Source organism: Phyllobates terribilis, unplaced genomic scaffold (assembly GCF_046119375.1).
Source record: "Phyllobates terribilis strain yellow unplaced genomic scaffold, ASM4611937v1 Scaffold_13__5_contigs__length_258822181, whole genome shotgun sequence".
Lineage (NCBI taxonomy): Eukaryota > Metazoa > Chordata > Amphibia > Anura > Dendrobatidae > Phyllobates > Phyllobates terribilis.
In genome coordinates, this window is record NW_027362773.1 from 195,416,363 (window position 1) to 195,430,750 (window position 14,388).

General features: G+C 41.4%; 1 protein-coding gene across 2 annotated transcripts in view; it reads right to left on the reverse strand.

Annotated features, from left to right (window-relative positions):
- The window catches only part of WWOX (WW domain containing oxidoreductase), a 1,169,433-nt gene that overhangs the window by 915,319 nt on the left and 239,726 nt on the right, over window positions 1–14,388 (reverse strand). For both annotated transcript variants that reach the window (XM_073659143.1, XM_073659142.1), the window contains exon 7: window positions 1,546–1,634. In XM_073659143.1, the coding sequence (XP_073515244.1) occupies window positions 1,546–1,634 (89 nt within the window). The remainder of the gene's footprint in view (window positions 1–1,545; window positions 1,635–14,388) is intronic.

Consider the following 14,388-nt stretch of genomic DNA (forward strand, 5'->3'; position numbering starts at 1 on the left):
TAGAGAACGGGTAGGCCGATAAACAGAAATGAGGGAAGAGATGTAGGGGGGTGCCACACTGTGGAGAGCTTTGTGGGTGAGAACAAGCAATTTAAATTGGATCCTATAATTCATGGGCAGCCAGTGCAATGACTAGCACAGAGTGGAGGAGTCTGAGTAACGGTTAGCCAAATAGATGACCCTGGCTGCATTCACTCATTCACACTCTCGCTTACAACCTTGCCCCTTTCACACTCTCGCTTACCACCTTGACTCTTTCACGCTCTTGCTTACAGCCTTGACCCTTTCACATTCTCGATTACAGCCTGGACTCTTTCACACTCTTGCTTACAACCTTTAACCTTTCACACTCTCGCTTACAACCTTTACCCTTTCACGAGCTCGATTACAGCCTGGACTCTTTTACACTCTCTCAATCTTTATCCTTTTGGACTCTCACAACCTTGATCCTTTCATGCTCTTGCTTTCAACCTTGACTCTGGTTTAAAATTTTCAACCTATCACGCTCTCGCTGTTAGAACCCTCCTGTTTGTTTTTTCCATCTTGTGTTTTGAGGTCACGTGACCATCTGCCTTTATATTCCAGCTCCGCCCTTCTGGTTGTGCTGGACTTCAGTGATTGACTGTTTCTCTAGCCTGGTGCTTCGGTGCCTTTCTCTGTCAGTTCGCTTGGTCCTTCTGGGACCTCTAGTATCTTTTGTCAGTTTGTCTTTTTGTGTTCTGCAACAACTTCTCTGTTTAGGTGGTGTCCCATTTTTGTCCCAGTCCTTCGTTCTTTTAGGGACCCCTCCCTTAAATCTATAGGTCTTCGCTCAGACTAGCCAAGGACTAAGGCGGGTCTGCTCGCTAGGAACAGGCAGCCCGCTACTTCGTAGGGATTCAGCTTAGTCTTACTGTAGGGACAGTTTTCCCCTATCTTTCCTTAGTACATGTTGAAGATCATAACACTCACTTACAGCCTGGACTCTTTTACACTCTCGCTTACAACCTTGACTCTTTCACGCTCTTGCTTACAGTCTTGACCCTTTCACGCTCTTGCTTACAGCCTGGACTCTTTCGCGCTCTTGCTTACAGTCTTGACCCTTTCACACTCTTGCTTACAGCCTGGACTCTTTTAGCTCTAGTTTAGAACCTTGACACTTTTAAGCTCTCGCTTACAACAGTTGTGCCTCCAGACTCTTCTTTAGTCCCAGGTCTAAAAATCTGGATAATTTGCTATTCCACCAAACCTAAACTGCTTTCTATTTCTTCTCCGTAGATTGTAAAACTCATATGGGCAGAGCTCCTATATAATTTAAGTCTTTTCTTATCAAATTTCTGAACCCTACTCGCACTTAGCCCAGAGGAGCTGATCAACCAAAAGAGAGAAATGGCTCAATACATAAAATATGTGGTGAATGTCAGGATCTCAGTATTCCCATGTTATAGCGGGATTAAAGGGAAAGTATTGTTTTGTCCATGATTGGTTTATGCCATGCTATTGTGCTGTGGTATATCAAATATACCCCTCAAAAAGAGCATTATATCACCCTTTTTGTTTACTTACAGATTTTTGCTCCTAAAGGCTTCAGCGAAGCTTTGCACACTGCGGAGGGAGGCGAGATCCAGGCACATGACTTCTATCTTAGCTTTGTGCTGCAACATAAAAAAAGTAAATGATAAATAACTGTAAACTTGGATGAAGATATCGCATTACACTTAATGTGCTGTGGAATATATCCGAGTCCGCGTGCTTAATATAAAATGCCCACGGTGGGTGTAAATCACTCAAGTGAATGAGGGACGAGTGTTCACTGCCAGAGGTAGCGTTGTAGCACTGCAGCGCGGCTAAACACAGTGCATAGGTGTCTAACTAGTTTATTAAAGGCTATGAATTAAAACCAGACAGTGCCAAGGATCCTTCACTCTGTCAAGTCACACAATCCATCACCGTGCAGAAGAATGGATTAACCATTTCCTGCCAAACAGCCTGTGAGGTCCACGCTATGGGGAGCACAAACAAGTCTCCAGCAAGCGCAGGAGCCGATGCTTCACGCCTTCCTGAAGAAGACACATCCATAATACTATGGGCACAGAACTACCTGACATCTCACATCTGTGGCTCACATATACCGTACCACGGTCTCATATCTCTCCATCATATAACACTATGAGCTGAACTGCAGCCTATCCCCGTCCTAAACCCTATAATCATTTTATTTCATTATTAGGAATTTGTTAGTAAAATATCTGAAACATCCTCAATCGTCCATTTTTCACTTATCTATGTATATGCTGTATCTATTATGTATCTATCTATCTATCTCTAATATGGATCAATATAATATCAATCTAATATCTAGCAAGTGTCTAATATCTATCTATATATCTCTAATATGTATCTAACATCTATCAAATATTTATCTATATATATCTAATATGTATCTATTATCAATATAATATCTATTATCTATCTATCTATTATCTATCCATATCTATCTATCCTTCTATCTAATATCTATTATCTATTTAATATCCATCTAATATCTATCTAGTGTCTATCTAATATCTATCTATTATCTATCTCTATATGTATATATCTATTTGTATTATCTATCCATCCATCTATCTATTATCTATCTATCTATTATCTTTCTATCTATCTATTATCTATCTATTTATCTATCTATCTATCTATCTATTATCTATCTATCTATTTATCATCTATCTAATATCTATCTAGGAACAGCACCAGAAAATTACATTTCGGGTGCACGGCCTTCTTAATCCAACTGTTGCAATAATATAAGAGATGAAAAAGATGCAGCACTCCAATGAACTGTGCAAAAAAATATGGACTTGTGTTAGCCCATGTAACAACGTTTAATCGGTTCTATCCCAGAAACATTGTCACGTGGGCTAATAAAAGTTTGTATCTTTTAGCACAGTTCATTTGAGTGCTGCCTCTTTTTTATCTCTTTATCTATCCATCTATCGATCACATATCTATCTATCCATATCTATTTATCTATCTATGACATGTCTATCTACATATCTATCCATATATCACCTATCCACAGTATCTACCTATCTCATATGAATGTATCCATCTCATATCCATTTTTAAAATGACAAAGATATAACGATGCAGAAAGATATCACAGCTAACTATACAAATTCAATGGCTTTATCTGACAACTTTCTCTTACCTTTCGTGTTTTAAATTAAGAATGGTTATATCTGAATGTATCTGTCTGTTTCACACGTATCTATCTATCATTTATCTAATATTGACCATCTATATAATATATATACAGTATCTGTTCATCTAACAATAGATAGGTAGATAAATGGAAATATAGTATATTAGATAGATGGACAGAAATTAGGTACTGTCGATCTTAGATACATCATAAACTAGATAAATATCAATCTATCTTTTATCTATCCATTCATCTATCTCACATCTATCATCTATATATTATCTATTATCTATCTTTATAATTATGTTATATCTATCTACCATATCTAAGTGTATATCTATCTGTCTATCTATTATCTATCTATAGTATCTAAGTATCTATCTATTTATATCACATCTATTATTTATCATCTATCATCTATCTATCCATTATCTATTTATCAATCTATTATCTATCATCTATCTATCTATCTATTATCTATCTATCTATCCATTATCTATCTATTATCTCACTAACATCTATCTATCATCTATATATTATCTATCTATCCATAATCTATCATCTTTCTATTATCTATCTATACATAATCTATTATCTTTCTATCTATTATCTATCTATCTATTAGATATCTATCATCTATTATCTATTTATCTATCTATTATCTATCTATCTATTATCTATCCATCTATCATCTATCCATCATCTATCTATTATCTATCTATCATCTGTCTAGCTATCTATATATCTATCATCTATCTATTATCTATCCATCTATCATCTATCTATCATCTGTCTATATATCTATCTATCCATCATCTATCTGTTATCTATCTATCATCTATCTATTATCTATCTATCATCTATCTATCTATTATCTATCTATCTATCCATCATCTATCTGTTATCTATCTATCATCTGTCTATCTATCTATCTATCTATCCATCATCTATCTATTATCTATATATCAATCTATCTATCTATTATCTATCCATCCTCTATCTATCTATCTATTATCTATCTATTTAATTATTATCTATCCATCTATTATCTATCTATTTTCCATCTATCCATATATCTCTCTATCTATCCATCCATCCATCTATCTATCTCTCTATCTGTCTCCTCATCTTGTGAAGCTCAATCCCCCCATCATCCAGTACAGATGGAGCGCAGTGTTGCGGTGACTTCACTCCTCGCATTTCGGGCTCACACAGGATCGCGCCGTTATGTCTCAGCAGTCACGGTTAAAGCAATTTTCACTGCAAATTTTTCTTTCTAATGTAAAACATGATTTACGTTAAACCCGGATAAAACATGGATACATTTGCCTGAAAGATTGCAAGAAATGAGGAGGGCTACAATGAGCTGGCGCATAAAAGCTTTTGCGGCCATAATACTTATTATAATGGCATATAAAATAGAAAAAATAAATAAATAATACATGACTACAGGTAAATTTATATGACAAAGAGTACATCAGCACACGCCATTACATTTGACAACCTTCGATTTCTACGCCGACGATGCCTCTTAATAAAACGAATTGGCATTTTTCCTAGCGCAGGTAAGTAATATGCGCCTTTAAAAGGTGCTTTGGAGCGGACAAGATGGCGGACGCCCGCTTATTTAATCAATAACCCTGGCCTGAGAAGACGTATGCATGCATTTGAATAGCAGGCTTCTTAGGCAAAAATATTTATAACAGCACTTAAACTATAAACCTGTTTAACTGCAAAGTTGGTGGAATGGGTTAAAACGCAATTTAACATATGAACATATATATATATATATATATATATTTATATATATATATATATATATATATATATATATATATATATATATATATATATATAAATAAAAAAAAAACACGCCTGATGGTTTGATATACTGCAAAATGTTTCTTAAGCCTCTTGCCACCCGGCTGAGCTGTCTACATGAAGCTTGTACAGCGGTACATCCAGATCTGTATTATGCAGCCATAGAGACTCTATGTGCTGCCATATAGCGCAAATGTACTGCACCGTTATATGGACACATTATCCCTTAGAAAAAATGCTTAGAATGTCAGTATTTCAGCATTTATTGAACATATCATCGTTTAATTTTTCCTAGTTTATATATAAATTCATGAGAATTGGCAGTAGAGCAGAATTGCATCCACTGCTTATTAATGAGGACTTAAGCCTTAAAGGGAAATTATGTGTACTCACATGATGACTGAGGGTTCCAGCACACTGGTGGACCAAGACAGAAGAAAACTGTGCAAAAACCCTTTAAGTCCATATACTCATATTGCTGATCATAAAGCAAAATTCCACCTGCTTTGGAGGTGGAAATGAGCCCCCTTACCTCTTGGACCCCTGTACAGCTGCACAAGTTGCACCAATGATTTGTCCGCCCCTGTTCCAGAGGTCGGAACGTCAAGTGAAAAGTATGTAAGGTGTCAGAGAGTTATCCAGGACCTTAATATTGATTGTCTATTCTTAGGGTGAGGTCAGACGGCTGTATAACTCAGAGAGATCGGAACACAGTGCATGGGTTGGCCAGCCGCTCTCCCTACACGAGAGTGACGGCTTCATTTATTTCTATGCAGTTGTCATGCTTGGGTAGGAAGAACATTGCGTTCCTATCTCACTCTGATTTATATGGCCGTCTGACTGCGCCCTTAGGATAGGTCATCAGTATGAGAACGGTGAGGTCCGAAACTCAACCACCCCACCGATCAGCAGTTTGGTGAGGAACTGAAACTCAACCACCTCACAGATGAGAGGTTTGTTAAAGGTTTGAAATTCAACCACCTCATCGATCAGACGTTTGGTGAGGGTGCGAAACTCAACCACCCTTACGATCAGCATTTTATCAAGGGTTTGAAATTCAACCTCCACACCAATCAGCAGTTTGGTGAGGATCCAAAACTCAACCACGTCACCTATCAGCAATTTGGTGAGTGTTTGAAATTAAACCACATCACCGATCAGCAGTTTGGTGAGGATCTGAAACTCAACCATCTCACCGATCAGCAGTTTGTTAACGGTTTGAAATTCAACTACCTCACCGATCAGCAGTTTGCTGAGGGTCTGAAAGTCAACCACCCCACGATCAGCAGTTTGTTGAGGGTTTGAAATTCAACCACCTCACTGATCAGCAGTTTGGTGAGGGTCCCAAACTCAATCACCCCACTGATCAGTTTTGTTAAGGTCCGAAACTCAACCACCCCAAATATCAGATTGACGGATGGAAGTAGAGTGCACAGACCTGGACTACCACAGCTCCGTTAACTGTGCAGAAGCCTTTCTTGGGCCCTGCAGCCCAGTTCTCATTGAAGTGAATGGTCTATGTACTCTGTGGCATCTTGTACCCCATATACAATACTATTTGCGCTGACAAGTTTGGGCTGTTTGTTACATTTGAGTATATTAAGAACCACGCGGACCATTTTAAAAAAAACAAACACAACCAGTTCTAAAATAATATTTAGCCCCAACATCCCAGTAGTCTAAAATCCATAATCATGAGCCGAGGCGCAGGCTGGGAAGTGTAGACATGAACTGTGTGCAATGCATTAATCCTTCAAACGCTAACAGATGCTGGCAGGGATTTAGGCTGGAATGTATTTACAAAGTGACAAATTATGTTTTGTATTACGCAGAGAAAGGAAACGTACCCACAAATAGGCTGATAAATGTCAGCTGCACTCAAGACAAACGCTTCATTTTTATTATACTGTAACCACATCTGGGCATTTTTGTTTTTTTGCTCTTTTTCATGGCGAGAGATTCAGTTAATTTTTTATTCCAATGGAAAAAAAAACAAAAAACACAAAGATCATATATGACAAAGTAATGAGTAGAAGACCGCTATAGCTTGTCCTGTTATAGTCAAAGCCAGCAGCTGTGAGAGAATAATATAACATATCCAGATATAGTAATAAGTAGAAGACCGCTATAGCTTGTCATAGGCAGCAGCTGTAAGGGAATAATATAAAATATACAGTATAAAACGCCGCGTAATATAAATCCTGATAAACATCCCATAAATTAGCATTACAACGATATCCTATAATTAAACATTACCTTAGTCCATCTATATTCCGGCAATAAAACAAGACGCTTGCAATGATATCACCAGCAGAGCGATGAGCCAAAGCGTCACATAAAATGTAGATATTTATCCTCAGTTTGTAAATATTTAAACAATTGATACAAAAGGAACAAAATATTATAGTCCTCAGTGATCTCACAGAGCGGTGACTGGTAAGAACCATTGTGGTAGACCATGAGGCTGACCTTAAAGAGAGGGGTCTCAGATCCGGCTGCATGATGTTCCTCTGTGAAATGGGTTAGAGGGCTATTAAAAAATATATATAGAAATCAATAAAATTAAATAAAAGCCCTCCTGCTTTCGGCGGCAAAACAAAACAGCACAATGATCTTTGGCATGGGGTTCTCCTCGGCACCAGTGAAGGGGTGATAATGGTTTCTAACACAGCCTTTATATTCAACATAAAACATCCAAAAAAATGAAACTTTGATTTTAAGGATTTTATATCTGGTGCAATTTTTGTTAAAGGGGCTGTCTAGTCTTCTGAATCCTGACAGTGTGCAGTATGCATGCTGTCAGAATTTACTGGTATTGCAGCAAAGAGCGGGCATACTTCCATTCACATTCCAACTAGACATGCCTGACTTCTCTGAATACAAGTGAATTGAGAAAAGTTGAGCACGTCTAGTCGGCATGTGGCCACATGTATGCAAATCGCATACTTGCAGTCACGTGACCACCCGCTCTCATCGGTAGTACCGGTAAATCTGACACCACGCGCTATCGGGATTTAGAAGTCTGCAGTCACAGAGTGAAGACCGGACAGCCCCTTTAACAAAATTTGCAGTTGGGCAGTGCGAAGATCTGACGTTGTGGCTGTAATAATCACCTAGGCAGGTTACCAATGCAACTATTTTAATTCCTTATATCCATGGTCTTAGAACAACTCCAAGTAGATGGCCACAATGCAATGCCCCTAGTCCAGGAGATCCCAACTTGGGGCCAGTAGTTCCGCTTCCCCCGTACCGTCCACTGTCTCCCAACTTTTGGTTGGCACACAGCTTTTTTTATCTGCTGCCGGTAAAGTCTGCAGTCACCGCTAATATTCCTCCAGATGACAGATACCACGACCGTAGCACATATATTCAGGCGGTAACAACAAATAGTACAGTCCCAACTGAGTTTCTCCAAAAATCTTTGAGAGTTTACTGATGGGCAGTGGAGCAGATCTGTATTCCACCAGCTGGAGCCATGGTCCCTGGAGCTGATCCTGTAAAGTCTCTCTGTATATAGGGGAAGCCTCCTTTTTATATTCCACAGCTCTCATTCAGGGAATTCTCCCATAGCACTGAGGGAACGTAGTCCCTCATTTTTCGATTGTTCAATTAACCTGCATTCTTGTCCTTCAAGGTGTACAGACAAGTACCGCAAGGGGCTGATAGAACACGTAATCAGCAGGCATTCCACAGATTAACATACAAGAGTTAACGCTCAGTCTCATATGAACAATGGCTCACGTTCATTGGTCTACTGAACAATACGTCTGGCATAATTAAGAATAAACGGTGTGTTGTCACAAGCAGCTTTTTGAGGTAAATTTTGTAAGGAAAATGATCAGGAAGTCAATGATAAACAGTGCAAAAAAAAAACACATTTATTAATTGCTTTTGACACATTTTTGGACTACAGTTTTAGAACGTGTAGGTAGTAAGGAGCATGTCTAAAGTAGCCTTGAAATGTGCCAATTTCTTAAAGATGGGCACTATTACTTAGTGTAAAATACCATGGGATGGAGTGACGAAGAGAAATGTCATTACTGGCGACTGTGGCAAATATTTTTTGCCATGGGATGCAACGCTGCGGTTCATAAATCCGCCTCATTGTTTGATCGCACTAATTTAGACCACTATGACAAACACAGCTCTGCTGTATTGACAAAATAAGCTCTGCGACATCAAGCAATGGCTTTGCCTATTCCTACATTATGTATATAAAGCAAAGAACTACTTAACAGTTCCAGTTAATGATTTCCAGCCCTTTACTTTCCCCGGGGTAGGAGTCTCATTTGGCACTGAAGGGGTGAAAGGATAATTAAGATGTTCTTTTTCTTTGCAAGGTTAAATAGTTATGTTCGGCAACTGTGAATAAAACCATTGGGAATAGCATGAAAGCGTGGCGCAGAAAGAGATCGAAAAGGAAATGGATAAAAACCCAGCAAGTCTTTCCAAATGCAATTTCTTCAGTGTGACCAAACCAAGCTGGGCCCGCAACAATTTTTGTGAGCAAAACGACGCCACAGAGGCCAATTGCGCAGGTCAGAACGGCTACGTCAGTGGTGTAAATGGGAGCGAACATCAGGAAAGCTCCGCGTTTATGTCATGCCGAAACATGCGAAGAAAAAAAAAAAGGGGGCTGCTAACATGACAAAACAGATGTGATGCAGCAGAAGGCAGCTGCGCGAGGAGACGTCGACACCATGTTGTGTCACCGGCAAACCTAAAGAGAGGGAAGAAGAAAAAAAATCCTCTGGACGTTCTCCAAAAACTGAAAGGTGCAAACAAGCTGCCTAATCCCTTCGCCTAGATTGAATTCTTATGAAGAAAATAAAGTTTATTGTCTGGAAACAAAGAAAGCATGAGAAAAGCACTAAAGCAATGGAGGTGAACAATTAGACAGATGTTCACTTAAGGAAATAAAGAGAACATCGCGCAAGAAATTTTACGAGAATACTGACAATTCCGCACCTCGTCAAGGGCACGGGTAAAGTTAAAGCCACTGAAGCTGCCTCTATTTAACTTCCCTGTAATTGCTGAACTTGCAGAACCATCGCGCCAGGTAATGTGGCTTCTAACAAAGTAGCATTAGGCTCATTTTAATATGTTTTTAATACTTCTTCATGACCGGCCATATATCTTGCAACAAGCGGCAGGATTTCCTATAGGAATACGTGTCGGGGAATTTGTTTCCTTGCTTAATAAGTGAGTGTGCTGGTGTGACTGCACCTTTACACCCAGTAGTTGCTTGACATAAAATATAACTGTCATCTGTAGCACCAGCCATTTTATTTTTATATATTTTTTTTAAAAAAAAATTATGTTATTATTTATTTTTAGAGCACCATTGATTCCATGGTGCTGCACATGAGGAGGGGTTTCATACAAAATACAAATATAATTTACAGTGAACAACCTAACAATGACAGAGAGGTACATAGGGGAGAGGGCCCTGCCCTTGTGGGCTTACAGTCTACCAGATAGTGAGGAAGGAGATAGTAGGTTGGGGGAGGGTTGAGGCAGCTCCGGTGGTGGTCAGGGGGCAGCTCCGGTGGTGGTCAGGGGGCAGCTCCGGTGGTGGTCAAGGGGCAGCTCCGGTGGCGGTCAAGAGGCAGCTCCGGTGGCGGTCAAGAGGCAGCTCCGGTGGCGGTCAAGAGGCAGCTCCGGTGGCGGTCAAGAGGCAGCTCCGGTGGCGGTCAAGAGGCAGCTGCGGTGGCAGTCAAGAGGCAGCTGCGGTGGCGGTCAAGAGGCAGCTGCGGTGGCGGTCAGGAATAAGCTCAGATGGCGTTCAAGAGGCAGCTCCGGTGGCAGTCAAGAGGCAGCTCCGGTGACGGTCAGGAGGCAGCTCAGGTGGCGGTCAAAAGGCAGCTCAGGTGGCGGTCAGGGGGAAGCTCAAGTGGCGGCCAGGGGGAAGCTCAGGTGATGGCCAGGGGGAAGCTCAGGTGGCGGTCAGGGGGAAGCTCAGGTGGCGGACAGGAGGCAGCTCCGGTGGCGGTCAAGAGGCAGCTCTGGTGGCGGTCAAAAGGCAGCTCCGGTGGCGGTCAAGAGGCAGCTCCGGTGGCAGCAAAGAGGCAGCTCCGGGGGCGGCCAAGAGGCTGCTCCGGGGGCGGCCAAGAGGCTGCTCCGGGGGCGGCCAAGAGGCTGCTCCGGGGGCGGCCAAGAGGCTGCTCCGGGGGCGGTCAAGAGGCAGCTCCGGGGGCGGTCAAGAGGCAGCTCCGGGGGCGGTCAAGAGGGAGTTCCAGTGGTGGTCAAGAGACAGAGGTTATTGAAAGTAGTAAGCTTTCTTCAAGAGATACATTTTCAAGTTCCGTCTGCAAGTGGAGGATAATCGGACGTGTTGGGGCACAGAATTCCAGAGTATGGGGGATGCTCGGGAGAAGTCTTGGAGGTGATTGGGTGAGGAACGTATAAGTGTGGAGGAGAGGGGGAGGTCTTGAGAGAACCGGAGGTTACGTGTTGGTAAGGTAGTTATCGTATATGATAAAAGATTGAATCAATGAAGACTGATGACTACCAGATGTTCAGCTTTCCTGTATTATCTCACTGATATAGTAAGGGTAAAGAGCGTCAAGACGGAAAAGACAAAATATGATTGCAAAGGGTAATAAAACTTTCAGATGTTTTTTAAGATTTTTTAATAAAAGTTGATCCTGGTCATAAAACTGCTACCAAGTGGTTTATCAAGCGAAGTGATGTGCGGGCTCAATATAAAGTCTAGACACCTTTTTACTTACGCTTGAGAATATGTTGATTGCTTCTGCCCCTCGGTGTGAGATTTCAGTGAGGGTCTACAAAACTGGTCCCCCAAAAATTAGCACTACTGACAGGGCAAATAAGAAATATGTTTCAAGCAGATCTGTCACCAGATTTCACAATGGGAACTGCGTACTTTATTAAACAGATTTCGGGACCTGATGAATGGTGGGGATCTAACCGCACTGATCGGCAGAATCTAACCGCAGCCCACATGCTGGACCGTTGCTCCATTCATTCCCTATGGGGCTGTCGAGCACTGCACTAGAGGTAACATTTTGCAATGGTGATAAAGATCACTCGATTTACTGATCAGTGGAGGTCCCAGCAGTCGGACACCCACCAATCAGTAAGTTATAACCTATCCTGTAGGTAGATCCTCAAGGTTCTACACTCTACTCTCTCTATTATTAATTGACATAATTTTTTTAACAATGGGTAAAGTAACAAATCTGTGAAACAGTAAGTAACTAACTTCTATTACTTGGCTCTTGGGAGTGTCAGATTGAAAAATTAAGCATTTTTTATCAGAATATTACCGCATTTTGAGGACTGTAAGACGCAATGGACCATAAGACACACCCCAAAATTCTGGGGTGGAAAATAGGAAAAAGTTTTTTATTTTAAATAAAATGGTGGTGCGTCTTATAGTCCATTTTAATGGTAGCTTACAGGGTGGGGACGATGGAGGTGGAGCAGGGACACAGTAGACAGGTGGCAGGAGTGGGGCGATGCTGTGGGCCCCAGCCTGGGAGGAGGGGGCATCCAGGCAGTGAGAGGCTGCAGACCCTGGGCTTTCATAAAATGTCGGTGCTAGTGAGCGGAGTCCCCTTTCACATTGATTTCCCTGTGGTGGGCTTTGGTAAAATGGCCGCTGGAGGCAGTGCATGAACAGATTGAGATCTCGGGAGACAAGATCTCAATCTGCGTATGCACCGCCTCCCAAGATCTCAATCTGCATATGCCCTGCCACTAGAGTATGCATTGCCTCCACTGCCTCCAGAGATCTCGTGAGCACCTTGATCGTCTCCCGAGATCTCAATTTGCGTATGCACCGCCTCCCGAAATCTCAATCTGCATATGCCCTGCCACTAGAGTATGCATTGCCTTCACCGCCTCCAGAGATCTCGGGAGCACCTCGATCGTCTCCCGAGATCTCAATCTGCATATGCACCGCCTCCCGAGATCTCAATCTGCATATGCACGGCCTCTAGCGTATGCATTGCCTCCACCGCCTCCAGAGATCTCGGGAGCACCTCGATCATCTCCCGAGATCTCAATCTGCATATGCACGGCCTCTAGCGTATGCATTGCCTCCACCGCCTCCAGAGATCTCGGGAGCACCTCGATCATCTCCCGAGATCTCAATCTGCATATGCACAGCCTCCAGCGGCCATTTTTCTGAAGGCCACTGCAGGGAAATCTACGGGAAAGGGGACTCAGCTCACCAAACATCTTATGAGAGCCCAGGGCCTGCAGCATCGCCCCACTCCTGCCACAGCCGCCTTCCTGAAGCAGCAACTCTGCCTCCTGTGACCCCACTCCACTGCAGCTGCACAGCCGCCCCTCATCCCAGTAAGGTACCTTCGGATTATAAGATTCACCCCCTTTTTACCTCCCAAATTTTTTTGGGGGGTGGGGGGAGTGAATCTTATAATCCGAAAAATACGGTATTTCTTTTTTAGTCTATATTCCCCTTTAAATCTCTAGAAATAAGCTTAAAAGTAGAAAGAAAGTCAAACCCCCGCCAACACAAAGCCATGAAACATGCATGGTGTCATCAAGATCCAAGTCCCCAACTAATTACAGGGTCGACATTTACACACAAATTTAATTATTAATAACTTTTGAATTAATTTTCTAGTCCTAACACTTTTATCACTGTCTGAGTAACATACATCATAAACATGAATTCTCATGTGGTCTTACGGCCGGTTATAGAAGCCATATATCATCGGACCGTGACTGCTCTAGTGAACACATATATAGTACAAGCTGATAAACACGTCATGGTGTTTATCAGATCCCCGCTACTTTATTCAGAGACTAATCGTAAAATGATTGTTAATGAAAAGATAGTCCATATTATATCAGGACTAACGGGGGGAAAATCTTGTCATCTGCAAATCAATAGGTCCGCGAAACTATATGATTCCAAGACCTGCTCTTAACAAGCAATATGTCAATTTATTAAAAATTACAATTTGTAAGGAATGGAAAAGGAATTGGATGTGTAGGCAGCTCTACATACTCGTCTACAGAGGTGAAATGCTGCCCCGAGACATCAATAAATTCCAAACAAATTAAATTCTCTTTTGAGAAACTGGCGAGACCCCTAGCAAACGGTCTGAAGAACAAGAAGCCGCAAAGTAGGAAGGAAGGTGTGAGGGGCAGATCTGTTTCCAAAAATGTTGGCTAAATTAGTTGACCTTACTTCAGTTCAATGTTGCTGCAACGGGGGAAAAAAACATATATAAAAAATTATCGAAGTGCAGGATCCATATTTTTGTTTGATTTTTTTTTTGTCCAAATATCAATAAAAATATTTTTTTGTTTAAATTCAATGTACAACTGTTTGATATTTTTTGCAAAATGATTGCATTTTTTTTTTTTTTTTTTTACAGTCAAGGCCTGTT